General features: G+C 46.0%; 1 protein-coding gene across 3 annotated transcripts in view; it reads left to right on the forward strand.

Annotated features, from left to right (window-relative positions):
• Positions 1 to 26,505, forward strand: part of LOC119177048 (transmembrane protein 170A) — a 107,780-nt gene that overhangs the window by 10,710 nt on the left and 70,565 nt on the right. The window contains exon 4 of one of the 3 annotated variants that reach the window (XM_037428411.2): positions 18,623 to 18,820. The exons of the other annotated variants lie outside the window; for them this stretch is intronic. Within the exon in view, the coding sequence (XP_037284308.1) occupies positions 18,623 to 18,789 (167 nt within the window). The 3' untranslated portion in view covers positions 18,790 to 18,820. The remainder of the gene's footprint in view (positions 1 to 18,622; positions 18,821 to 26,505) is intronic. 3 annotated transcript variants of the gene reach the window in all.

Here is a 26,505-nt window from a genome sequence, read left to right on the forward strand (position 1 = left end):
TTTGACTTATGTAAATTTGTCAATGGCCACGCAGGAAATTCAGTGAAAGAAATGTGCACTATCTGAGAAAGAAAGCTGCCTAGAAGAAGGTTTTCCTAGAAGTCATCAGACTTTACCAGGGCCTTATTATATGTGTACTATGCCTTATATGGCAGCAACCATGTGAACAGCATTTGTGGAGGATTCAGTTCTTTATAGAGAAACACTCCGGTGGCATACTTTATAATTTAAATGTAACATTTTTCCTATCATCATTGCATTTAGTTTTTTACTGTGAACATTATTGTCAACCTGTATTATTTGTGCTCATCTAAATAGGGAAGAGAAACTAAATGAGAACATGATAGCACTGTAGTGTTAATCACTAGCGATAGCAGTATGAGGTTGAATGATATTGTTCTAAGCATGCACACGAGAAATATTAGATTTGAGCTCTTGGCAGAAACATGTGGATTAGCATTGCTATCTGGTAGCTTCACAGAATTTAGTACAGTGGAAACCTTTCTGGGAAGATTCCTTACTCTTTTTCCTGGATGTTTAAGGTAGTTTGATTCTAAATATAATGAATATAACACACTTGTCCCAATGAGATTGAAGCTCCTTGCAAGAGCATTACGATAATTACAGTACTGAAAAAAAAGGGGGGGGATTTTTTTTTAGAAATTGGTTACTGTTCTACCTGGAAGTAGGGGGTTTCGCCACTGAAAAATGTGTGTGCCTGCTGTAAGAAAAACGTTTCTCTGGTGGCTCGGTGCAGCACCACATCATAACTTTTTTCTATATAAAAACTTATAAAATAAATAAAAAGAAAAGAAAACGGGGTGAGGAGGTTTTATCAGCAACCCAGACAGCCTGCTGTGAATGTCTAGGCACTTTGGTTTAAAATTAAGTTCAGTTGGGCTGTATTGGGTATGCAGCTACAGTAGAATATCTGAAGTGGATTGTGTGGGCTGCTGAGCATGTCTGGGAACTTATACATGAAATTGATGCAACTGAACACTCGATCAACATTTACTCATGCATTACAAAGCTTGATAATGCTAGGGAGGGTGTTACAATCTAATCTTGCAACGCTGCTTGCTCGTAAATTCGTGGTGTATTTGCCACTACCATAAGTGGTGCGTCGCTAGCTGAATTATGTGGTGTCCAATTACAAATAGTAAGCTTTATGCAAGTGGCTTTAATTACAGGAATGGACACTTTTGTAGTAGTGGCAAAACAGTAGTTTAAATGCATATTTAACACTTGGCGGAAAATAAAACAGCATGATATATTTCAATTTTTTCGTGTTCTGCCCTCTGGGTTGTCCTTTTCATGGCCTGCACAATTATTTAACACCATTAAAATAACCAGCTAGCTCTTGAAGATTTTTCTCCGCTGTTCTCAACTGGTGGTTTATTTTTAATAAGGTCACCTATTAGTGAAGAGCCCATCTGTTCAATACTAGGCCAGTTATAATGTATGTCTCGCTAGATTTGCATGAATCGTGCAGGTTACCTGACTGTGGCATACCCTGCAGGGTTGCTTTAAAACTTGATATGACTTATTAGCCAAGATTGGTCATCCATTTTTTATTTATTTGGGCACATTAGATTCATGATGAGTAGAATTTATGAAGTAGATGTTTAAATCAACTTACATTTCAAAGTATCCTGATTCAGGAAAGAAAAAATGTCACATGTGAAGTATATTCAAAGTCTGTTTTTACTTAAGACAGGGATCTCAAACACGTGACCCATGAACACTTTGTTAATTACCCGCCACGCACGTGATGGTCTTTGTCTCACACTTTTTTCTTAGTAAGTTTCTTCATGAGCCACAGAGACGTACATATTGGACTCAATCATTCTTTCCTTAAGGTACCTCATGTGGTCACCAGGCTGTAAAGCATAACTGGGTAACAAAAACTATATTTCAGAATTGATGCTTAGGTTGCAGTCATTCTGGAGGTCAGTCTTGATATGTTTCTTGAAACCTGTCATATCCCCCTCAAAATTTACTTATTTATTACACATGGAAAATACTTGCTCTCAAATGGCAACGTTAGTTGACATTTTGTTCAAATTTCAACTAGCCTCGATTCCCCCCCAACTCCCCACTTCGACTTTATTCATATTTCGCCCCTTGTGGGTCTAAACGTCGTTACTGCCACTTGCTAGCTGAGACCCCTGATTTAGGACAACCATGTGTAATCTTCTTTGGCCCGATTCAAAATTTCTTTGAGGGTAAGTAAAATTTGATGTTAAAAGTCGTGAGGGTTCTCCATTTAGTGATTCTGTTAAAAAACCACAAAATGCTTGGGTCTAAAAACAACATATCGCTGCATGTTGTTAGGCACCTACCGAAGTCTTGCGCCGCTTCCTGCTCTAATGAATTCTGCCACAGCAACTGACAAGCCAAACGTGCCAAGCTAAATGCGCCATGCAACACTGGCTGCACGTGTCACCACACCACGCGCCGGAAAAAGAAGGCTAGAGGTTTTTCGAAGGAGCGGCATGCGGCGAGATGCATAAAGAAGACGTTGACGAGGTTTTTCACTAGCGAGCTCAGGAAACCTTTGTGTATTTAGTTTACGGGCACAAGTTCACCATAAATAAATTGTTGTTGTAGCTTCCGGCATTGTATTTGTTCGTTACAAACTGGTGGAGGCACAGGGTATGATTCCAAGCCCATTTCAGATTAGGGAACATAGCCCAGAACCCCGCGTTTGGTGTGTAGCGACACCACAGACCCAAGCTAACGGGGGAGTTTTGACTCCCTCCCACGCCTAGCCGTGCGTGGCCTTGCCGTGTCCGGGGAAAAGGGGATCCTGGGGGTTGAGCCGACGCTGCGTGATTGGACCTTTAAGGCCCCCCGGCAGAGGCAACACACCCCTTTGGCCCCGGCTTCACGTAGACGGCACCCCTGGGCTGACCCACCCAGGGGAAATCGGCAGTCACCTTTTCCTATCTCTCTCCCCTACAACTTCGTCTTTATCTCTCTCTTTTTTAGTCTGTCCTGTCTACTTCTCTCCTCTGTTTACTTCCAATTTTCCTGGTGGCAAGGGTTAACCTTGTGTAATTACTCAACCTTGAGTAGTTATATTTGGTTATAGTGGCAATGTACGGCTGGCGTCTGCAGCCTTATGCTATTAAGTGCTTCAGCGTCCCCTGGTTGGACTCCATGGTGGGTGGTCGCCATTGCTGCCGAAAAAAAAAAAGTACACTACTATGAGAACACCTGCATTTCCCCGTCTCCTAGATCGTCTTCCGCTTAAGAGGGGATGCACCGATGAAATATCAATTTTCAGCCAACCTAGACAATGCTTTCCAAAATTCCATGTTGTGCACAGCGAAAATCCAACAAAACAAGCCAGAGCCATATCTCCATTTCTTGTTGCGAAATCTCTGACTGAGGTCTTTGGCCCAGGATACAAGGTCACAAAGATGGCTAGTGGAGACCTCCTTGAGCTGCCTGAAAAACATCACTATGAAAAACTTGGCAGTCTCGTAGCATTTGGTGATATCCCAGTATCTGTTTCACCTCATAGATCAATGAATACCACACGCGGAGTTGTTTCAGAAGCAGACCTTCTTGAAATGTCTGAACAGGAACTGCTTGAAGGGTGGAAAGAGCAAAATGTCACCGATGTGAAACGAATCGTCATCAGACGCGACAACAAAGAAATACCTACCAAACATTTAATACTCACTTTCGCATCTAGCACACTGCCTTCATCTATAGACACAGGCTACATCGAACTCTCTGTCCGTCCCTACATTCTCAATCCAAGACGGTGTTATAAATGTCAACGATTTGGTCATGGCTCGCAGAACTGCCGGGGTCAGGAAACTTGTGCAAGATGTGGTAGCCACGGCCACCCATCTGGTAACTGTGTTACTACGCCTTACTGCGTGAATTGTGACAAGGAACACGCCGCATTTTCACGTTCGTGTCCTAACTGGAAGAAAGAAAAAGAAATTATCACTCTTAAAGTCAAAGAAAATATCACATTCAAAGAAGCAAGACGAAGAGTGTCGCCATTTTACGGCACAACATATGCTGATGCGGCGCGTCAGGGGGCAACGCCGCACCAGCCTTCGCCACCCCTTCGGCCAGCGCAAAGCGAGCCATCGGCTGTGGCGCCTGCCCCCAAGGCGGCAGTAGTTCAGTCTACTCCGCCTCCAAGCAAATTGAGGCCGGAGACTCCAGGGTCCTCTGGTCTCAAGGCCTCGCCTCACCAGGCGAGGCCTAAAATCCAAACCACCAGCTCGCATGTGCGGGCATCCAGTGCCTCTGAGGAGGCAATGGATACAACGGTACCCTTGGTACCGAAAAAGCGGCGCGCCTCCTTGGAGCGTGCCAAGAAAAGCAAAAAAATCGATAACGGGGCCAGACGACCGTCCTGCCACCTGAATTAACGAGCTCACTCCAACACAGGATACTCTTTGTACACACAGCAGCATCTCTCTTGTTTAAATATGCAGACAGAAATATTACAGTGGAACATCCGAGGCCTTCTTCGGAACCTCGATGACTTACAAGAACTCCTCCATGAACACAATCCAAGAGTGCTGTGTGTACAAGAGCCACACTTAAAACGAACAAACACAAACTTTTTACGTAACTACGTAATCTCCGAAAGGATAGAGATGATGCCATGCCACCATCCGGTGGTGTAGCGGTTATAGTTAGTCAAGGTATAGCATGCACACAATTATCCCTTAAAACTTCCCTCGAGGCGGTGGCTGTCCGAGCAGTTATTCTAAACAAACTTGTCACTGTCTGCTCTTTGTACATACTTCCACACCACCGTCTTGAAAAACTTCAATTCCAGTCTTTAATAGACGAACTACCTGAATCTTATCTGGTCCTTGGGGACCTGAACGCACATAATGGTCTGTGGGGTGACTCTCGCTGTGATGCACGAGGTCGTCTCATTGAACCATTCCTCATTTCATCAGGTGCTTGTCTGTTGAATAGGAAAGAGGCAACATACTACAACCTTGCCAACAAAACTTACTCTTCCATAGACCTCAGTATCGCATCTCCTTCACTTGTACCATTACTTCAGTGGAAAGTCATAAATAATCCATACGGAAGTGACCATTTTCCTTTAGTTTTGAGTACACCAATAATATATGAATGTCCTCCACATGTTCCCAAATGGCTGGTAAACAAAGCCGACTGGGAACAGTTTCAAAAGCTTACTCACTTAAATTGGACTGACATATGCGGATTAGGCATAGATGAAGCTGTGCAGTACTTCACTGCCTTTCTTACTGACGCAGCAGCCAAGTGCATTCCACAAACATCTGGACTGCCCGGCAAACGACACGACCCGTGGTGGAACACTGAGTGTCAGAATGCGCGAAAGGAACAGAACAGGGCATGGAGGTTGCTGCAGAACTCGCCGACAGCGGAAAACCTTGAGAGCTTTAAGAAAATAAAATCTCGAGGCAGGAAAACGCGTCGGCGGGCCAGTAGAGAAAGTTGGCACAAGTTTTTATCAGGGATAAATTCACATACACAAGAGGCCAAAGTCTGGAACATAGTTCATAGGGTAGCAGGAAGAAAAGTACACTCACTCCCACTCGTAAACACTCAGGGTGATACCTTGGAAGATCAGGCAAACTTCCTCGGTGCACACTTTGAACGGGTATCCAGCTCATCCCACTATACTGACACTTTCTAAAAATACAGAACAAGAATAGAAAAGCAGAAACTCGAACACAAATCCACTAGATACGAGGCATATAACCAAGCTTTCAGTCTAGCTGAGCTCCGAACATCTCTAAACTCCTGCAGTACTTCTGCCCCAGGTTCTGACCGTGTGGTGTATGAAATGTTAAAAAAAACCTACCAGCAGAAACACGAAAAACCTTACTTTGTTTGTACAATGCTATCTGGTTTTCTGGCACTATCCCTACCTCCTGGAAAGAGGCTATTATTATTCCCATTTTGAAAGAGGGCAAGGACCCTTCTTTAGCTTCAAGTTATAGGCCTATTGCACTTACAAGCTGCTTGTGCAAAGTCTTCTAAAAAATGATAAACTGCCGACTTGTACATATCCTTGAAACAAACAATATGCTCGACCCATTTCAGTGCGGGTTTCGAGAAAGTAGATCCACCACAGACCACCTTGTTCGTATCAAGGCACAGATCAGAGACGCCTTCGTCCATAAACAATATTTTCTCTCTGTGTTCCTCGATATCGAAAAGGCTTATGATAGAACATGGCGTTTTGGAATTAAGAGACCTGTCCCACATTGGTGTGCGCGGAAGAATGTTTCACATAATCGAAAGTTGCCTGTCAAACCGGACATTCCGTGTCCGTGTGGGCAGTGTTCTCTCCCGAACATTTGTTCAGGAAACAGGCGTGCCACAAGGTGGTGTACTTAGTTGCACACTTTTTATTATCAAAATGAATTCCTTGCACTTGTCCATCCCCCGCAATATGTTCTATCGTAGATATGTCGACGACGTTCAGCTTGGCTTCAAGTCATGCAACTTGGCAATGTGTGAGCGGCAGGTTCAGCTGGGTTTTAACAAGGTCTCCAAATGGGCAGATGAAAACGGATTTCGACTTAACCCACAAAAAAGCACGTGTGTCATGAAAACGGATTTCGACATAACCCACAAAAAAGCACGTGTGTCTTGTTCTCTCGAAAGAGAGGCATGCACTCCGAACCTGACATTCGACTGAATGGGCAACGTCCGTCTGTCAAAGCCGAGCATAAATTCTTAGGCTTAATCTTGGACAACAAGTTGACCTTCGTACCGCACATCAAGTATTTAAAAACAAAATGTTTAAAAGCCATGAATGTTATAAAAGTGTTGTCACGTACTACTTGGGGTAGTGATAGGCAATGCCTCATGAATCTGTATCGAAGCCTCATTCGCACCCGCTTAGACTATGGGGCTGTTGTTTATCAGTCTGCAACTCAAAGTGCCTTGAAGATGCTGGACCCCGTGCACCATTTTGGCATCCGCCTTTCTACGGGTGCTTTTCGCACCAGCCCTGTAGAAAGCCTTTACGTTGAATCAAATGAATGGTCGCTTCATCTACAGAGAACTTACATGTCCTTTGTATATTTTCTTAAGGTGAAAGCAGACAAGAAGCACCCCTCATACTCTACTATTAATGATCTGTCGAGCTACATTCTATTTCAAAACAGGCCTTCGATGAGGCAGCCCTTCTCAGTTCGCCTGAAGGGTCTAGCTGAAGAAACTGGTGGGTCACTTGAATACGGTTTAATGACTCCTATAGCATGCCCGCCACAGTGGCAGTGGCAGACTATAGACTGCGATGTGTCTTTCCTAGAAGTTACAAAACATGCACCTATTGCCCATATCCGAACCTACTTCCTGGAACTTCAACACAAATACACACGTCCTGAGTTCTTTACAGATGCCTCTAAGTCTAACTCCTCTGTGTCCTACGCTGCTGTCGGCCCATCCTTTTCGGATGCTGGCCCTCTACATCCAGGCACAAGTATCTTCACAGCGGAAGCTTACGCGATACTTGCGGCAGCTAAACACATCAAACAATTACAAATACAAAAAGCAGTAATTTATACAGACTCCCTCAGTGTGGTAACGACTCTGCACAGTCTTAAAAAACAAAAAAAAAAAACCGGTCTTTGTCTCACTTTACTCCATTTTGTGCACACTCTACACACTCAAACAACATGTTGTAGTGTGCTGGGTGCCAGGGCACCGTGAGATCCAAGGCAACGTGAGGGCGGATCAGCTCGCTGCATCCGTCCACAAAAGCACTGCCCCTACACCCATATTGATCCCGGCCCTTGATCTTAAGCCGTCTCTCAAACGAAACCTCAGGGACTACTGGCAGAGCAAGTGGGATACACACACACAAAACAAACTACACATTATTAAGCCATACCTTGGTCATTGGCTGCCAGTATCAAAATCGCGTGATACAGAGGTAATACTAACGAGACTCGGGATAGGACACACATACACGACACACACATATCTTTTGTCTGGTGGCGATCCACCATTGTGTGACAGACGTGGTGAAGCATAAACAGTCCTTCACATGTTAATTCAGTGCAAGCACTTAGAAACTCTAAGAAAACAGCATTTTCCATTACCCTACCGACAACATATACCTTTACACCCTGCAATGTTCGTTGGTAGGGAACCGCTTTTTGGTCATAAATCATTGTTAGCGTTTTTAAAAGATATTAATAATTTTCATATTATATACCCGGGCATCCCGTAGCACGACCTCTCCAGGGAGGTTTTTGCTGTGGTGGCTACACAGGAAACCTCTCACGGCCCTTGGACGCAAGGGTATGAACGAGTGAGGTACTTGTGCTAATGCCATACATGTCCACCATCGTCTTACATTATCACCAACTTTTGTCACCTATTCACACCACACACACCTTTCACGGCATGGTCATGATTTTATTACTTGTATGTTTTTACCCGCGTTACTGCGAGGAATTTTATGGCCCTTATACAGCCGCTAATCACAATCATTATCCACATTCCTTGTTCCATGAACTGGCGCTCTTTGGCCATCAAATGGCCCTTGCGCCAAAAACACCATATATCATCATTAGCCCAGAACCCCGAAGGTTGGAGCAAGCGCCGTTTACTCCTGTACACCAATGCACGAGTCGCCGCCTACGAGGTGAGCAGCCAGAGTTTGGTGCCCTCTTTGATTCTTCGAGACCAGTGGAGGCCGTAAGTTCCGGAGCCCCTGCAGTGGCTGCCCAAGCGACTTCATTTCTATCTCATATCGTCATTGGCTCGCTGTGAATACCAGAGGTCTTCCATGGTGATATTTTCGAGGATTTCGAAGACTAGCTCGACGGGTTCGAACGTGTCGCCAGAGTGAACGGTTGGGACGAAGACAGTAAACTTCGCTACATCTACGTGACGCTGCAAGATTCTGCGCATATGTGGGTCGAAAACCACGAAGCATCCTTATTGTCCTCGGATGACTTTCGAAGAAAGTTTTTTGCTACGTACCCAAACACAGATCACAAAGAAAAGGCAGATTCTGCTCTTAAGACGTGAAACCAACGGAACAACGAGAGTGTCGCCATGTACATTGAAGACATGTCTCGACTGTTCCGCCGGGTCGACCCGAACATGGCTGAGGAAAAGAAGTTGCAGCACCTGATGCGTGGAGTGAAGGAGGAGCTTTTTGCAGGCCTGGTGCATAATCCAGTCAATGCACCATGCCCGCGGAATGGTGAACGGCCCTACGAAATCGAAAAGTACTTGTCTTCACACTATTCATCTCAAAACATGCAACAACGGGAGTCATGTTCGACAGCACCGATGCGCTATCGGTCGCCGAGTCCTTGTCCGTCATCAAATCTCTGAAGACCACGTTCACCTAGTCCGCGGCGGAAGAACTAGAACCAGCGACCTCTGGAGGTGAGGCCGCTGATATACTGACAACTGAAGAGCCTTCATTGTTAGCCCGACAGGACGGCGGCAGTTACTCAACGACGGACAAGTGCAGTAGTAGCGACGTTACCTCCGAGATATTAGTCACGATCGATGACGCCAAGGCCATTGCGCTAATAGACACTGGTGCAGCCTATTGCGTTGTCAGTAATGCTCTCGCAAAAAAGCTGAAGAAGGTGATGACTGAATGGACCGGACCTCAGATACGTACCGCTGGAGGGCACTTAGTTAGTCCTGCAGGGTTATGCACCGCAAGGATAGGAATAAGAGGATTCGTGTATGTTGGCAGCTTTATTGTGCTTCCTGAATGCTCCCGTGAACTGATTATAGGCATGGACTTCTTGCAAACAAACAATGCAGTCATCGACTTGCAAGAGTTCCAGGTTTCGTTTTCTACAGAGAATGCGGTCGCCATCTGTCATGCGGAGAAACCAATCATTCTACCTCTCCTCATTGTGGACGAAGGTGTAACCGTGCCGCCACGTTCCAGTGTGACCGTTCTTGTGAGGAGTGCAGTTCTCTGTGACTGTGACGGATTAGCGGAAGGAAAAATCGGACTGCTACTAGAAAAAGGACTATGCGTTGCAAGAGGCCTGGTGAGCCTTCGTGATAGATTTGCGTATGTTCTATTAACTAACTTTGGAAATGAGCTGCAGCATGTCGCGAAGGGAACATCCGTAGCATCGCTGCATGAGTACATGCAAGTCTCAGATGTTTGCACTCTTTATAAAGCTTCAGAGACAGTAGATATTGTACTCCAATCATTAGACATGGACAGAGAGCTCTCGTCATCTCAGAAACAAAAGATTGCTGACAAAGTGCTTCTCCACCTCGTCGAAAGTCGGACGTACTCCCATTGCAAAGCATCGCATCGTGGGCAAAGAACACGTAAGACCTGTGCATCAGCGCGCATACCGAGTAGCGCCAAAAGAAAGGGAAGCCATCAAGAACCAAGTGCAGGAAATGCTCAACGATGACATAATCCAGCCATCCAATAGTCCGTGGGCATCACCGGTAGTGCTAGTCGAAAGGAAGGACAACACTCTGCGATTTTGCGTTGACTACAGAAAGCTGAACAAAGTCACAAAGCGTGATGTTTACCCACTTCTGCTGATCGATGATGCCTTGGATAAGTTACGCAATGCTCACTTCTTTTCATCATTGGACTTAAAAAGTGGATATTGGCAGATCGAGGTGGACGAACGAGATCGGGAGAAGACTGCATTTGTGACCCCAGACGGACTATATGAGTTCAAAGTGCTCCCTTGCGGTTTGTGCTCTGCTCCCGCTACCTTCCAGAGGACGATGGACACTGTGCTCTCCAAACTCAAGTGGCAGTCGTGTCTCGTCGACCTCGACAATGTAGTGGTTTTTTCCTCTACCTTCGAGCAGCACATCCACCGTCCGAGAACGGTACTGGATGCCATTCGCGTGGCAGCACTGATCATCAAACCGGAAAAGTGTCACTTTGGATTTTGTCAGCTTCGGTTCCTCGGGCACATAGTAAGTGCAGAAGGCATGCGCCCGGACCCAGAAAAGATTGCAGCATTGAAAATTTTCTGAAACCTCAAGACAAAAAGGCCGTCAGATGATTCCTGGGACTATGTGCCTACTACAAACGCTTTGTTTAAAACTTTGCTAAGGTTGCTGAGCCTTTGACACTGCTAACGAAAGAAAGTGTACCATTCTCTTGGCGGGAAGAACAAGAAGCAGCTTTCTCAGAGTTGCGACGCCGTTTACAGTCTCCTCCAATACTTGCCCATTTTGATGATGAGGCCGATACAGATATACATACCGACGCGAGTAACGTTGGTCTCGGGGCCATCCTTGTTTAGTGGCAGAATGGAGAAGAAAAGGTCATCGCTTATGCGAGCCGCGCTCTATCGAATGCTGAGTCCAATTACTGAGCGACTGAGAAAGAGTGTCTGGCAGTTATATGGGCCATCAGCAAGTTTCGCCCATACCTCTACAGGAGACCGTTTCAAGCAATCAGTGATCATTCATTGTGTTGGCTGGCAAATATCAAGCACCCTTCAGGAAGACTTGTTAGATGGAGCCTGCGTCTGCAGGAACATGACATCATTGTGGTCTACAAGTCTGGTCTCAAGCACAATGACGCGGATTGCCTGTCTCGCGCACCTGTGGAGTCTCCGTCATCTGACCAAGAACAAGACATCCCATTTCTTGGAGTTTTGAATGTGTCGGAAATGGCTCGTTTTCAGCGAATGGACTCGGAACTACGCCTGCTTATCCAATACTTGGAGGGTCATCAAATTAAGGTACCACGACTTTTCGTTCGTGGATTGACATCCTATGTCCTTCGGAACGACGTCCTATACAAGCGTAACTTCAGAAACAGCGGTGAGACGTTTCTGCTTCTTGCACCACCATCACTGCGAGCAGAAATCTTAGAAGCGTGTCATGACGACCCACCGGCTGGCCATATGGGTAGTAGTCGCACTTTGGCCAGAATCTGCCGGAAGTATTATTGGCCGAAATTAAGAGATTCAGTGCACTATTATCTCAAGTCATGCTTATCCAATACTTGGAGGGTCATCAAATTAAGGTACCACAAGTTTTCGTCCGTGGATTGACATCCTATGTCCTTCGGAACGACGTCCTATACAAGCGTAACTACAGAAACAGCGGTGAGACGTTTCTGCTACTTGCACCACCATCGCTGCGAGCAGAAATCTTAGAAGCGTGTCATGACGACCCACCGGCTGGCCATATGGGTAGTAGTCGCACTTTGGCCAGAATCTGCTGGAAGTATTATTGGCCGAAATTAAGAGATTCAGGGCACCATTATCTCAAGTCATGCTTATCCAATACTTGTAGGGTCATCAAATTAAGGTACCACGAGTTTTTGTCCGTGGATTGACATCCTATGTCCTTCGGAACGACGTCCTATACAAGCGTAACTTCAGAAACAGCGGTGAGACGTTTCTGCTTCTTGCACCACCATCACTGCGAGCAGAAATCTTAGAAGCGTGTCATGACAACCCACCGGCTGGCAGTATGGGTAGTATTCGCACTTTGGCTAGAATCTGCCGGAAGTATTATTGGCCGAAATTAAGAGATTCAGTGCACCATTATCTCAAGTCATGCCAGGATTGCCAAAGACGCAAAATACCACCATCGAACCCAACGGGTCTGTTGCAATCGATAGAGCCACCAAAAGGGCCATTTCAGCAAGTGGTAATGGATTTGCTTGGTTCATTTCCTCTCTCTTCATCGGGGAAGCGCTAGATTGTTGTAGCAACAGACTACATGACTCGATATGCGGAGACATCACCTCTCGCAAAAGGAACGGCGAATCAAGTAGCCCAGTTTTTCGTCACTCAGATTGTACTATGACATGGGGCACCGCAGGTTGTCATAACCGACAAAGGAACAGCATTTACTGCCCGTTTGATGCAGTCTGTCATGAAGCTCATGCACACCGACCATAGAAAGACTACAGCATACCATCCGCAAACAAACGCATTAACCGAAAGACTCAACAGAACTCTCGCTGACATGATCTCGATGTATGTGGACGTTGAGCACCAGACATGGGACAGTGTTTTGCTTTATGCTACATTTGCGTACAATACCGCAGTACAAGAAACGACACACTTCATGCCATTTCAACTTGTTTATGGTCAGTTTGTGACAACGACCTTAGACGCGATGTTACCTGTCAACGGTTCGAATGAGAGTGACCCGGACATCAGCATCTACATAGAAAAGGCAGAAGAGGCACGGCAATGGGCAAGACATCGTATCATTTTAAAATAAGGCTCTGATGCAAGTCGCTATAATCTAAAGCAGAGAGACATACAGTACAATCCTTTAGACAAAGTGTGGGTGTGGACGCCTGTACGCGCACCTGGACTATCTGAAAAACTGATGTAGCGCTATTTCAGCCCTTACAAAGTATGTCGCCAGTTAGGCACGCTAAACTACAAAGCAGTTCCTGAAGGCCCAGTGTGCTCAACCCGACGCAGGAATCGCCCAGAAGTCATACATGTAGTACGAATGAAACCCTACTACGAAAGGCACTAAACAAGACAACTGCTAAATGTGCTGAAGCATCATATCAATACTCCTTTACAAAACTGTCCGTCAGTGTACCCATCGGGATGATGTGTTTCGGGAGGGGGACTAATGCCGCATGTTGTTAGGCACCTACCGAAGTCTTGCGCCGCTTCCTGCTCTTATGAATTCTGCCACACCAACTGACAAGCCAAATGCGCCAAGCTGAACGCGCCATGCAACGCTGGCTGCACGTGTCACCACACCACGCGCTGGGAAAAAAGCTGGCGGTTTTTCGAAGGAACGGCACGTGGCGAGATGCATAAAGAAGACGTTGACGAGGTTTTTCACTTGCGAGGTCAGGACAACCTTTGTGTATTTAGTTGACGGGCACAAGTTCGCCACAAATAAATAGTTGTTTTAGCTTCCGGCGTTGTATTAGTTCGTTACAATATGTTTCAGGTTTCGCTGATAACCTATAAAGTTCAGTTTCATCAACCATGACCATATGAGTGTGTCCTGACTCGTGTTCACAGAAAAAGAAGAAAAGAAGCTGAGGGTGTTGTTGAAACTTCTCTAATAATCTCTTAATTATGCTGATGTTCCTAAGAAGATTTGTGGGTTCTTAATAATTGAGAAACTCTCTTGTCTACTCTCTGCATGCTTTCTATCATATCCGGCTTATTCATTATCAAGACTAACTTCCACAGTGACTACTAATGCTGGGCCTCCACAATTCTTGGAGTTCTGGAAACAGGATGACATCCTGCTAGTTCTGTTCCTAGAAGAAAATAACATTATGATCTAGTGTGCTGAGACTACAACGAATCCCAGAGAGCTTTTACATGGAAATCACCCCAACAATATCACTCTGTTGTCGCAAATTAAGATGTCTTCATGTGTTATGGCATGCCGTTTTGTGCTGCAGCAGCGAACAGCCATCGCAGATTGTATAAGTCAGAGAAATATTGCTTGAAAGCACCGTTTTTCACCATGCTGAATCGAATGAGTGCTTCTTTTAGAATCATGTTTACATTGTAAACTTCCCTCTTTTTCTGGTCTCAATAAAGAGGTGCTGACACAAAACTTTTGGCCTCGCTTTTTTTTTCTGCAAATAGTTGCTGGTGGCCTAGTAGTCCTTGATGACACATTGTTTGCTGTAGCACATGACAAATAATTAATTTTACACCCCTTATTATGTTTCGGTTGGAGAAAGCTTCAAAAATGAATAGCCGCCAGGTGCAACTATCGCCACCTAGCATGTGCAGCTCTGAACTACATCAACACACAGAACTGTGACTCACTTTCGAATGGTCGTGATCCAGAAGTACTTTTGAATAGAAAACGGGACTGGAGTGTTGCCAAAGACAAAACTTTCAATTCGTGGCCGAGAAATATGACCGAGAAATGGCCCACGTGCACCGCTACTGTGCAACACGTGACGCCATCTCTTGATAGTCCGTGTGCGTGGTTCCCACTAAAGCACCTCTTTTATTAATATGTAGATTGGTTTCCAAAATAGTGATTGGTTTCCAAAACACCTCACAAGCATAAATGCTCAACATGGGTTTTGGTACAAATATTCAATCAATCATGTAATGCCAGTTATACTTATTACTAAAGGAACTATATGGTAAAATTTTATATAAAAATAGTGCTTGACAAGTTATATGCAAGAGCTGTCAAATGAAAAAAAAAAAGGAAATGACACTGGCAGTATAATGGAAGACATTATTCGAAGTGGACGCTATATACATGACGACGGTCTCAGTGATGAACGAACCAAAGGACTCTTTGTTCCTGTATTTTCTGAGGCCGTGACGAGACAGTCTTTCACAGCACCCTGGAGTTTGTCGTCTGAGTTGAAGCGTTTTCCTTTCAGATGTTTTGTTTCAGGCACATGGAAGTTGCAGGAAATGAATGGCAACCTTCCACTGTCAGAAATCTGATAATGCATCATGGCGCCTTGATTGTGAAACTTTGCAGTGTGAACACCATCTTGTCCTTGCAAGCACTGCTGCATCCATTGGACAAAGCTTTTTACAAGAGCCTCTGCTCTCTCCTCCGCATACGGGTACCCCGACATACGCCTCTCCACGACAGAGACTCCAATTGCATACTTGGATATCTTGTTACTTTCTCCCATTATGGCATAGGCATCTATGTTAAAGGGACACTAAAGTCAAATAACAATTTACGTCAGAGTGAAAGCTCAATGTATGACAGCGTCTAAAACAACAATATCATCAACAGCAGTGCCTACTTACCGAGAAATTGAGGTGAATGCTTGAGAACACATGCACCACAGTAGGACATGCCCCACAGTAGGGCAGTAGAACAGGATGACATCAGACGAACTGCTTACAAATAATCACTAGTAATTAATCTAGCTGAACTAAATAAAGAATATTTCGTGCATCAAGAGACGCAATAACATGCTGCTTGTTCGTTTCAATTTTCGCGTGTTTAAACTGGACAGGTCGTGCCATCTAGCAGGGTGCAGTTGAACCAAAACACGTATGCCATTTCGGAGCCAATGGCAGTAAATTGATCAATGGCTGTTGTTGCTGCTGTGGCTCCCGCTGCTTTCCTTCTGTCTCCTTGTGTCAGTGACCGTGCAGTAAAGCCGGGCAACGTTGTGCACAGCTACAGTGACGCGAATCGGTCTGCTTCCTGAGGTGGGTAATTTGAAGTGCGCTAACCTGATGCGGGCCACTAAAACGTGATTTTATTTCAAAATAAGCCCGTCCTTGGCACAGAAGTAACACTGTGAGGTTTCTAGACCGCTATTTCAGCAATCAACATTGATGTAGTAGTTGTCTTTAGTGTCCCTTTAATGGTCATGTTAAAAGGTTTCGTACCTTTTAATTTGCTCACACATTTCGAGTATGATGAGAAATAGTCATTCGCTAAATAGAAGCCTATTTTCTTGGTCTGCTAACAGGTTCTTCATGCAAGTAATGTTAAAAACTAATTAGTGTGAAAGTGGAACTTTGCTGCGTTTTCAATTACATACCGTATGTACTCGCGTAATGATTGTGCTCGCGTAATGATCACACCTCTAAGTTTGTCGTCTAAATTCGAATTTTTTTTCCCCGCGTAATGATTGCACCCTAAACTTGCTACATCGACATGTCATGTGTCAAGTCTAGCTGAATGCACCTATCATTGTTTCTGTGATCTGAAAGCGGGCATCACTATGCTAATGCCGTAAGTTTACCGATTTAAATGAAAGCATTCCTTATTTAGATGAAAGATACTGTTTTGACGCGCGTGATGTACTCACAACCTCCATAACTGACGCAAAGAAGAAAAAAAATGCGGTGGCTTCGCTCCACAGAGTGCTTCGCTCCGTCAGCCGCCATGTTTGTTTTACATCCCGCACTGTTACAGCGACGGCAGCCTGTTGGTCGACCTGTGTTCATCCCGCAGCAATGTTTTTTTTTCCTGAGATCACGTTTCTTTTTTTGTGCTTTGTGATCGTCTGTTGAACTGCCGGTTCACCATGGGGCGGTATGCGAGCTTTACTGCCGCGTTCAAGCTGAAGGCGCTTGAATGCGCGCTAGAGCACGGCAACCGGGCTGCCAGCAGACATTTCGGCGTTGACGAAATCCGGATCCCATATTGGAAAAAACAGCGCGACATGCTCATGGCTACTAACAGCACGCGATGGGCTTTTTGCGGACCCAAATCTGGCAAGTTCCCTGACATTGAAAAGGCAGTCCTCGAATACGTGAAGGACATGCGCAAGGACAGTTATGCAGTGTCATTAGACATGATATAGACACAGGCGTGCACAGTTTCCCGGAGGCTGGGAATAGCCACAAAGGACTTCCGCGCATAGTTCCGGCTGGACGACACGCTTCATGCGGCGGAATGGACTGTCGCTGGCATTTCCAAGGCGCTTGACGGAACAGAAGATGACCCTCTGTGGGACAGTGAAGACACTGCCGGTTCCGACAAGGAATCGTGCGGCGACGACACTGACGCCAGTGATGCTTTGGAGTCTGAATGAACGTTAGGAGGTCAGAGAGATAAAAAATAAAAGGGCAGTGTGACACGCATGTAGCTCCTGCGTAATGCGTGCATTTTATTACAAAGTTAAGCCTTAATTTACTTTTATTTTTGGTTATGTTCATGATAGCTATCATAAGAATCCCGATTAGCGACTTTTTTGCGTTTCCGGTGCTTAGAATATTTTTTCACGTAAAATTTACCCCGGGTAATGATCGCATCCCAAAGTTGGAGCCAATTTTTTTGAAAAAAAAAGTGCAATCATTATGCGAGTATACACGGTAACATTATTTAACACAATTGCTAAAACACAATTGCTAAAAAAGCTGGTTTCGCAAAAATTTCAATGTTGGTGTCCTAGGTGTAATCAAAAATTCGAAAGCTGCAAATAAAAAAGTAAGTATGCCCGGTGTTACGTTTGGCCCGGCAATTCGTCTAGGCAGACGCCATTGTGCGCAAGCCGGTTTGTTAGGGAGGCTTTCAATGCCATCGGCGCCCAGTCTGCAAGACGCTGTTTTGTAGATGTTCCAGGAAGCAGTCGGATCTCAACGAAAGCTTCGCGAGACAAGCTTTTTGTTGAACGGGCTCGAACAGCGTAGGACGGCGCCACTGTGGCTGGGCTCATTAAGTCAAACTTTTGACTCTGCTTTTGTCATCTCCGCGAGGACATCGCAAAGCACCGTCAATCCTGAAGTGTGGGAGACGTCGAAGAAGCCATTCCCGGGATTGAGCGTTTGAACTGGCATGTTCGAGAGAGTTCTGGAAGCCTGTAGCTGAAAGCAGCCATGGACCGCTGCTGACGTTCGGGTCAGCAGCCATCTCCCCGGAGGAGCTCAGCTTTCCCTTTCAGGACTCTATCTCCTCGCCGTGCGATGCCTTCAAGGCGGGGGCCAGATGCGTCATTGTGTGGTACGCCCTTGCTACCATTGGACCATTGAGACTGCATCACCTGTTTTGTGGCGAGAGTGCTCACCGCTTTTTTCGGACCTCCATGTAAGGAGACGGCGGGCTATAAAAGCCGAAGACGTTTTTGTAAATGAGTGAAATCATGAGTAGAATCATGAATCTCTGTTGTACACAATGCGGGATTTTCTGAATCTCTGTACAGTTTCTATCTTTCAACTATCATGTAAATAAACCTTCGTTCTATATTTCTAAGAACGCGTCTCCTCACTGGGGAAGATCGCCTATGCGGACGACAGCGGGGAGCCAGCTACCCTAAAGATACCCGCCGCACCTGCCATCAACCTTCGAGCCGTTTACAACTGGTGGGAGCCGTGGGAGTCCATCATCTTCCTACCCTTTACAACTGGTTGTCAGCGGTGAGATGGACTTCACGACATGGTGCTGTGCTGTGGTGAGTGCTTGGTCTTTGCTTTGACTTTCCAGGCTTCATATTGTGAGTGTGAGTTGATTAGAAGCTGGATTGTGTGTGAATTAGGGAGATCACCTATTTGTGAGTTAGAGGGATCACCGAATTATGTGCGAGATGCCGGACTAAAGTACAATGGCAATCATGGAGGTGAAGACACTGCTTAAGGATGGTCTTTTGTATATTTGCGAAGACCTAGGTATTAAGGTCAAGGAAGGAATGGGCAGGTCACAAATTTTGGAGCCGATATTGCAAAACGCCAGTGAGGAGGATATTGGATACGCGTTAAAAGCTTTAAAAACGTTGGAGGAGATTAAAACGCGGTAAAAGCTTTCGAGAAACAGAAAAAAGAAAGAGATGAGAAAGAGAAGGAAATAGAGAAGCTGAGGGAGCTGGGAATTGAACTATTGGAACAGAAAGTCGAGGCAATGCGACGGAAGCTTCAGCCATCGCAACTGTAGCGCATTAGAAGTGCGATGATCAAATGAGTGAGGTGCAGTTCAGAGTCGTAGAGAAGGCTAGTAGTCTAAAGCCAGCGGCAGGTTCGTAGATGAACCGGATTTGAGTGCTGCGAATGATGCTGCTCTAATGAGAGAGGCCGCTGAAGGCCAGAGCGAGTGCGATGAGGTGCTGTGCCAATTGAATGCTAGTGAAACAGCTGGAATAGCTGTAGACAGTCTGACACAGACCTTAACTGCAGTTGTGGGGACGGTGGATTTTGCAAACGAGGTCAAAGTAGTCAAGAACACCGGAGAGAGCTCTCAGGAGAAGCAGCGAATGCAGAGAGTAGGGAAAACAGTGTGGTTGTTGTCAGCTCCCAGCAATGCAAGCGAGGAAGTTCAAAAAGCTACATTGTTCCTTATTGTGTTAGCTTGTTCGCCAGTGCAGAGTGTGAGAAGAAAGATGATTCGGTCAAAAATCATTTAGACTGCGCGGGTGAGACAGGTGATGAAAGCTGTGAGAGGGTTCACGAGCTTGAGATGTGATCGGGAAGCTCGGAAACGAGTTGCTAGAAGCGGCGCAGACGCAATAGACGTCGGAGAGCCACGAGTGAGGCAAACAGCACTACACGTGTTGAGAAAGGTTCGAAGCCTATCAGCGCAGCAAGCAGAACTAGGAGTTTTGCATTGGCAGCAAAGTTCATTTGTATGCGTCTGAGCTGCTGGATGAAAGAAAAGGGAACAGAGGGTCCTTTGCAAATAAAATCAAATGGACTGCACCAGTTTAGTTGTGTGTGTGAGCACAGAGTTACCATAGGTGAATCAGCTCGACATGGCAACAGTGCTAAGAAATCAAGGTGCGAAGTGGCATGGAAGGTGATGTAGACGCACCCTTGAGCTGTAGAACAGCCGATGACGCAACCCGAGGCAAACTTCCTGGTAGTGAGGGAAAGGTCGGTCGCCAACATTGCCGCAAGAAAGTGAAGCAACGAAGGAATGTAAACGGTGGCAATCAGCCGGGCGATCGAGAGAAGGGTAGGTCATCGGCCAGTTCAGCAAAATGACCTTTGTGTCGTGCAGTACGGCGCCAGCAGCAAAATGGTAATCCACAGCATGCATTCTCACGACAGAATTCGCGGCAGAGGTTTACGGCTTTGCGGAGGCAAGAGTGTCAAAGGGGTCCTAGAAGAAAGGCCACGGTAGCTAAGTAGCACATGGGGGCAAGGTTTAAGAGGGCATGGCCACTCTTTCCCACTCATTGCTCGGGTCCCCTCCGCCAAATTGACAGAAGCAGGTTGAAATCGCAAATGATGCGTGGCTGCGCTGTTCAGCTGGTAGCACATACGCGTCGTTGTCTTCAGCGTTCTCGAAAACCGCCAAGACCACGACCGCTGCGGGTATGATTGAAGAGAGAGGGACAGCTGTAGGCTGTAGAACCCGGGATACAGGCATTTTCTTAGAAGCATGTTTGTTTGCTTATTTTTGGTTTTAAAGTAGTATTCCTGTGTCATCTCCATGGCTTGTTTGTTTAGTTAATTTTTCACTTCAATACTTTTTGTAAACTTTGTAAGAATTTCGAGTCAAGTTGTTAAGCCTTATGCGGATGCAGTGACCCGCATCAGTTAGCCAACTGCGTGCAATGAGTTTTTCTTTAATGTAAGAGCACGTTAGTCGTGGATGAAGATTTGGTATGCCCGCTAGTTTTGAAAGCGCGGTAGCGTTGTCGAGCAGAACCGAAGTTTGTATGCTTCGTGCCCTTTTGGTGTAGTGCAAAGGTGAGACCACCTTAAATGAGTAAATGAGCATTTCAAGAAATGTTTTACAATAAAATGAAAAGTGATTTTCAAAATGCTCATGTTTGAGAATTATTTTATACAGGGTTTTTTTGGCACAAAACTTACGCAAGTTTCGTTAGGTGCTCATGACGTAAACTGCATCTAGCGTTATTTTTCATTCCGTTTTGTTCTTTGAACATTTACGTTCAAATGCATGTTTAGTGGTGCCTAGGTTATGGGGATATCGCCTTTGGTTAAGTGTGTGTGTGGTATGCTAGCACTCTTTGGGTGAGAGTATGATGTTGTGCTAGGGCGCACAGCAATGTCCTGTGCGTTCTTTAAAGACATGGGCTGACATGAGGCTACATTCTGTTAATGAGCGTGCTAGTATGTGAGGGTAATTTTCTTTTGTTATTTTAGTGAGTGCTCAGAGTTCAAAGAGATCTCTTGAGAAAAGCGTTAAACTATTGTTTCATTCGTGTGTGGAATGAACAGAGTGGACAGCTGGGTTGTCGAGAAACAAGTCCACCTCATCGTTTATTCTGCGTTGGTAGTTATAGCCGAAGGTGGAAAGGGTTTGAAAAGGTGAGGGCCAGGAGTACGCAAGAGGCAATCATGCAAGTAGATAGCACATGTGCTTTCATCAGATATGATACATCTTTCTTCCAAACAGTTGACGAAATTAATGCCGCTGGCTTGTCTGCGGGAGCTGCTGGTCATAACCCAGATGCTCTGGCGGCCGCGTCTGTCGTTGACTGCGTCTCAGTGGTTAAGGCGACGGCTGCTGAGCTTCCGTTGGCGAGGCTGCGGTTGTCGATGACGCCTCACCTTGAAATGGGATGTGGTTATTGGCACAATCTTCGTCGTTTGATGAACCAACACTATATGGTTCCTTCGTCGCCAGAAGGTGCCGACGGTTGCGCCTCAGCACGGTGTTGTTCTCTGCGCGTACGTAGAAGGACCGTGGGCCAGCTGGTCCGATCACTTTGGGTTGCGTTGCCCATGGTGTCCCATTCAAGCGAACCACGTCGTTGCCGCAGAAGCCAGGTAGGGTGCGCCTATGATGACTTCTCTGCCGGTGTTTCTTGACGAGCGTTGCTGACACTGGATTGAAGTCCGGCAATGGTGTGCGCAGCCGCCTTCCTTGCAAGAGTTTGCCCGGAGACCGGCCATTTTCAACAGGACTCGCCCTGTAATTCAACAAGCCCAGCCAGAAACACTCCTGCAGCTTTTGTTTTCTTTAGGATGCGTTTTACAACTTGTACACCCTTTTCTGCGAGCCCGTTCGATTGCGGGTACTGCGGGCTTGATTTCACATGCTTAAAGTCGTAACGCTTTGTGAAAATAATGAGCTCTTGGCTACTGAACTGTGGGCCATTATCAGTACAAACCTCGGCTGGTATGCCGTACCTTGAAAATATTGCACTCAGTCTACCGATGACAGTACTGGCTGTTGTATCGGGCAGTAGCTCCACCTCAGGGAAATTGGACATCAATTCATAGGCGCACAAATAATGTCTTCCCGAGTACTGAAAGAGATCGACATCGATACGGTACCATGTCTGAGTAGGCGTTGGTTGCATTATGAAAGGCTCTGATGGCTGCTTATAAGCGTATGTCTTGCAAGTTGGACATCTTTTGATCAAGGACTGAATTTCCAAGTTTATATTCGGCCAGTAAACCATTTGTCTTGCTCTAGCTTTACACTTTACCTGGCCAAGATGGCCTGCGTGGAGCCGTTTCAACATGTCGCAACGCATGCTTGTCGATATCACCACTTTAGTGCCTTTCAATAGTATGCCGTTTACTACGAATAGCTCGGCGGCCACCGGTTTCAGGGGGCCATCGACAGGCTCTCCCTTGGCAAGCTTTCTTAGCACTGTGCCAAGATATGGATCGAGAGCTGTTTCCTGTGCAAGTTTTTTAGCTGTCGTTTCACTTACGAGTGCTGATACGACCGTGACGGCATGGATCTCGACGTCACTTGTGCCTGCAGCTCCCTTGATTCCAGGAACAGGTGATCGGGACAGCATATCAGCAAGGGCCATCTGTTTACCAGGAATGTACGTCAGCATGTAATCATATTTCATCAATCTAAAAAAAAATCATTGCACTCTGGGTGGCATATCACCTATGCCTTTCTTTGATATGTCTATCAGCGGACTGTGATCACTCTCGAGGGTGATGGTACAACCATAAACAAAATGATTGAATTTTTCACAACCAAAAACTGCAGCCAAAGCCTCTTTTTCAATCTGTGAATATCTTTGCTCCGATTCTGTTAAAGTTCTCGACGCATAGGCTACCGGCTGCCGGCAGTCTCCATGACGTTGCAGAAGTGCCGCGCCGACCCCACTTTGAGAGGCATCTGCAGTTACCTTTGTCTCCCGATTTGGATCAAATATAGCAAGCTCTGGGGCATTACTTAAATCCCGGCATATAGCCTGTCATTCGCTTTCGTGGTTTGGTGTCCAATCAAAGATGGCACCATGTTTCATGAGAGAAGTAAAGTAGACGTACGCTGTGAGAGAGCTGTAGGTACTTGCTGAAGTAGTTAACTACTCCCAGTAGCCTTTGGACAGCCAATTTGTCCTGAGGTCTTGGCATTTTCAAAAGACCGTCAACAAGATCAGGATTCGGCCTAATACACTTGTCGCTAATGATGTCACCCAAAAAGAGCACTTCTTGTTGGCCGAAGCGATATTTGGATGCATTGAAAGGAAGGCCTGCTTTTTCAGCTGTTTCTAATGCTCTGCGCAGCCTCTCATCATGCTCAGCCCTGGTCCTTCTCCAAATTAACACATCGTCTACGTACACGCATACACCGGCAAGACCATCAAAAACCTCGTTAAGGGCCTTTTGAAACACTTCACTCGCCGACGCCATACCGAACGGTAGACGAAGAAAGCGATACCGACCGAAAGGCGTCGCGAATGTGCATATCTTCGACGATTGTTCGTCTAATGCGATTTGATGAAATCCCGCATTAGCGTCGAGTCGCGAAAAGAACTTCGCGCCTGCCAAGTCTGCTTCAATATCCTCTCGGCGCGGCATTTGGTAGTGCTCCCTCTTGATGTTTTCGTTGATGCGTCTAGGGTCCATGCAGACCCGCAATTTGCCGTCTTTCTTTAGTACAATGACAAGGGGGCTTACCCAATCTGTGGGGCTGCTGACCTTCTGGATGATGTCCTCCTTTTCCATTCTGTCCAGTTCAGTATGTAGAGGCTCACGCAGGGACAGGGGAACCCTCCGAGCTGGCTGATCGACTGGCACGGCATCCCTGTGCAGCTCAATTTTGTATTCACGTGGGGTGCATCCTATTCTGTGGAAAAGACGTGGAAACTTCTTGACAATTTCTTTGGTGTCGTTCGTCGTCACGCTGTCAACAGCCCGCTGTAAGATTTCAAGCTTCTCGCTGGTGTCCAATCCTAAGATAGTGCTGTGGTCCTTCTTTACTACAAAAAATTCTGCGCATGCCTTGCGACCACCAATCTCGATAAGCGCTGAAAACTTGCCGATGTGCTTGATCGTGTTTCCACCATATGATCTCAGAACTGCGCTACTGGGCATCAGGGTTGTCGTCTTGAGCTTGCGAAATATTGAAAGTGGCAGAACATTGGCCTGCGATCCTGTGTCCACCTTAAAGGGGGTGTACTTGCCACCAATGCATGCCTTCACACGCCAGTCCCGTTTTCTGCTTGCGCAGCTGCTGGCGACATTCAGTACTTCGAAGTCGTCGCTCTGATGTTGCACTTCATACACGCGCTCTTTCTCACTGCAACAAGACGCGAAGTGGTTGCGGCCATTACACGAGTAACATACTTTTCCGTATGCCGGGCAGCATCTGTAGGCATGCCTTCGGTTGCAACAATTGCATTTTAGGTCGTTCCTGGACCCTCTAGGGGTGCTCTTACTGGCTCTGACAGTGTTCATATAGAGTTCTTCCTTTGTTTTCTGCCAAAATTCAATTTGACGAGCTGATGTTTCCGCCGCCTTGCAAAGGATGATTACTTTTTCCAAGGTCAATTTTTTGTCCTTGTGCATCTTTTCTCGAAGCCTTGGCGAGTTTGTTCCAAAAACAATTTGGTCTCGCACCATGTCATCGGGACTATGTCGTCATCCGCAATGGTCCTGAAGTTGCAGTGCTGCGCTTGTTTTTTAAGCTCGCGTAGAAAGTGCTCAAAGGGCTCCGCCTCACCTTGACTGCGGGAATGGAACACGTATCGCTCGTGTATTTCATTTTGCTGCTCCAGGCAGTAATCTTCGAATTTGGCAATTACGGTGCTGAAATCCTCCTTGTTTTCTTCTCCCCTGAACACAAAATTGTTGAAAACGTCCAAGGCTTCCTTCCCCGCAACGCTGAGGAGCAGGGCCGTTTTCGCTGCTTCCGACCACGGATTAGCTTGGCATGCCGTCGCTTGCAGAAAAAGTTCGAACTGCTGACGAAACCGCGTCCAGTTCCTTTCTCCATCAGCTGTCAAACGTAGCGGTTCAGGCGGCCTCAGTTGATCCATGTCGTTGCTTATACGTTGCCCACTTCTGACACCATGTTTCATTCGTGTGTGGAATGAACAGACTGGACAGCTGGGTTGTCGAGAAACAAGTCCACCCCATCGTTTATTCTGCGTTGGTAGTTATAGCCGAAGGTGGAAAGGGTTAGAAAAGGTGAGGGCCAGGAGTACGCACGAGGCAATCATGCAAGTAGATAGCACATGTGCTTTCATCAGATATGATCTAACTATACCGAACATTGAGGTCAGGGATGCGTTTTAAGGATTTATAAGACGCAGTTGAATCTATCGTGACAATCTATTGTGAGAGAGTTTTTGTTGGCGTCAGGGTGTCCTACAAGTAGGTACTCTCGACTACACCTTGAAAGTGTGTCATGAGAGAATAGAGAATGTGCACACATATCTTATGTAGGTTCAGGTTGCATTTGTGTGAAAGTTAAGTAGTTGTGTTTTATAAAGTTAGTCATTTATTTAGCAGATGCAAGTTACAATTTAGTGGTGCGGATGGTTAGAGGTTAGCTTTGAAAGAAGTTGTTTATTTGTCTGGGGCCAATTTGTGTTTGCCATTGTGTGTTTTTCTTACACAGCAAACTGTGCTATCTTTAGTAAGCATGTCCACAACCATAATTGTTGTAACTTTGACGGCACGAAATTGTGTCAAAATTTTAATGTAGCGGGTTTTTAATTTGTTTGCGTTTTTTGAGAAGCCTGGAGAGTTTTAAGCGAGTTCAATGCTCTCGACTGCAGCATGGTATTGTGTTGTGTGGTTCGTTTTGCTGTTGTCAGTCATTGTGAGGTGGTTTGGGAGTTGGTTGCAAGTTCACAGCTGGAGGTTCCAAGCCAGGTCATCGTCCTCGTCACCAGCCATTCTCTTCGTGCCTAACGGTTGGGAGTGCTGGCCAGCCGAGATTTTCCGGGCGGGGGATGAGCTGTTACGTTTGGCC

The sequence above is a fragment of the Rhipicephalus microplus genome, chromosome X (assembly GCF_043290135.1).
Source record: "Rhipicephalus microplus isolate Deutch F79 chromosome X, USDA_Rmic, whole genome shotgun sequence".
Classification (NCBI taxonomy): domain Eukaryota; kingdom Metazoa; phylum Arthropoda; class Arachnida; order Ixodida; family Ixodidae; genus Rhipicephalus; species Rhipicephalus microplus.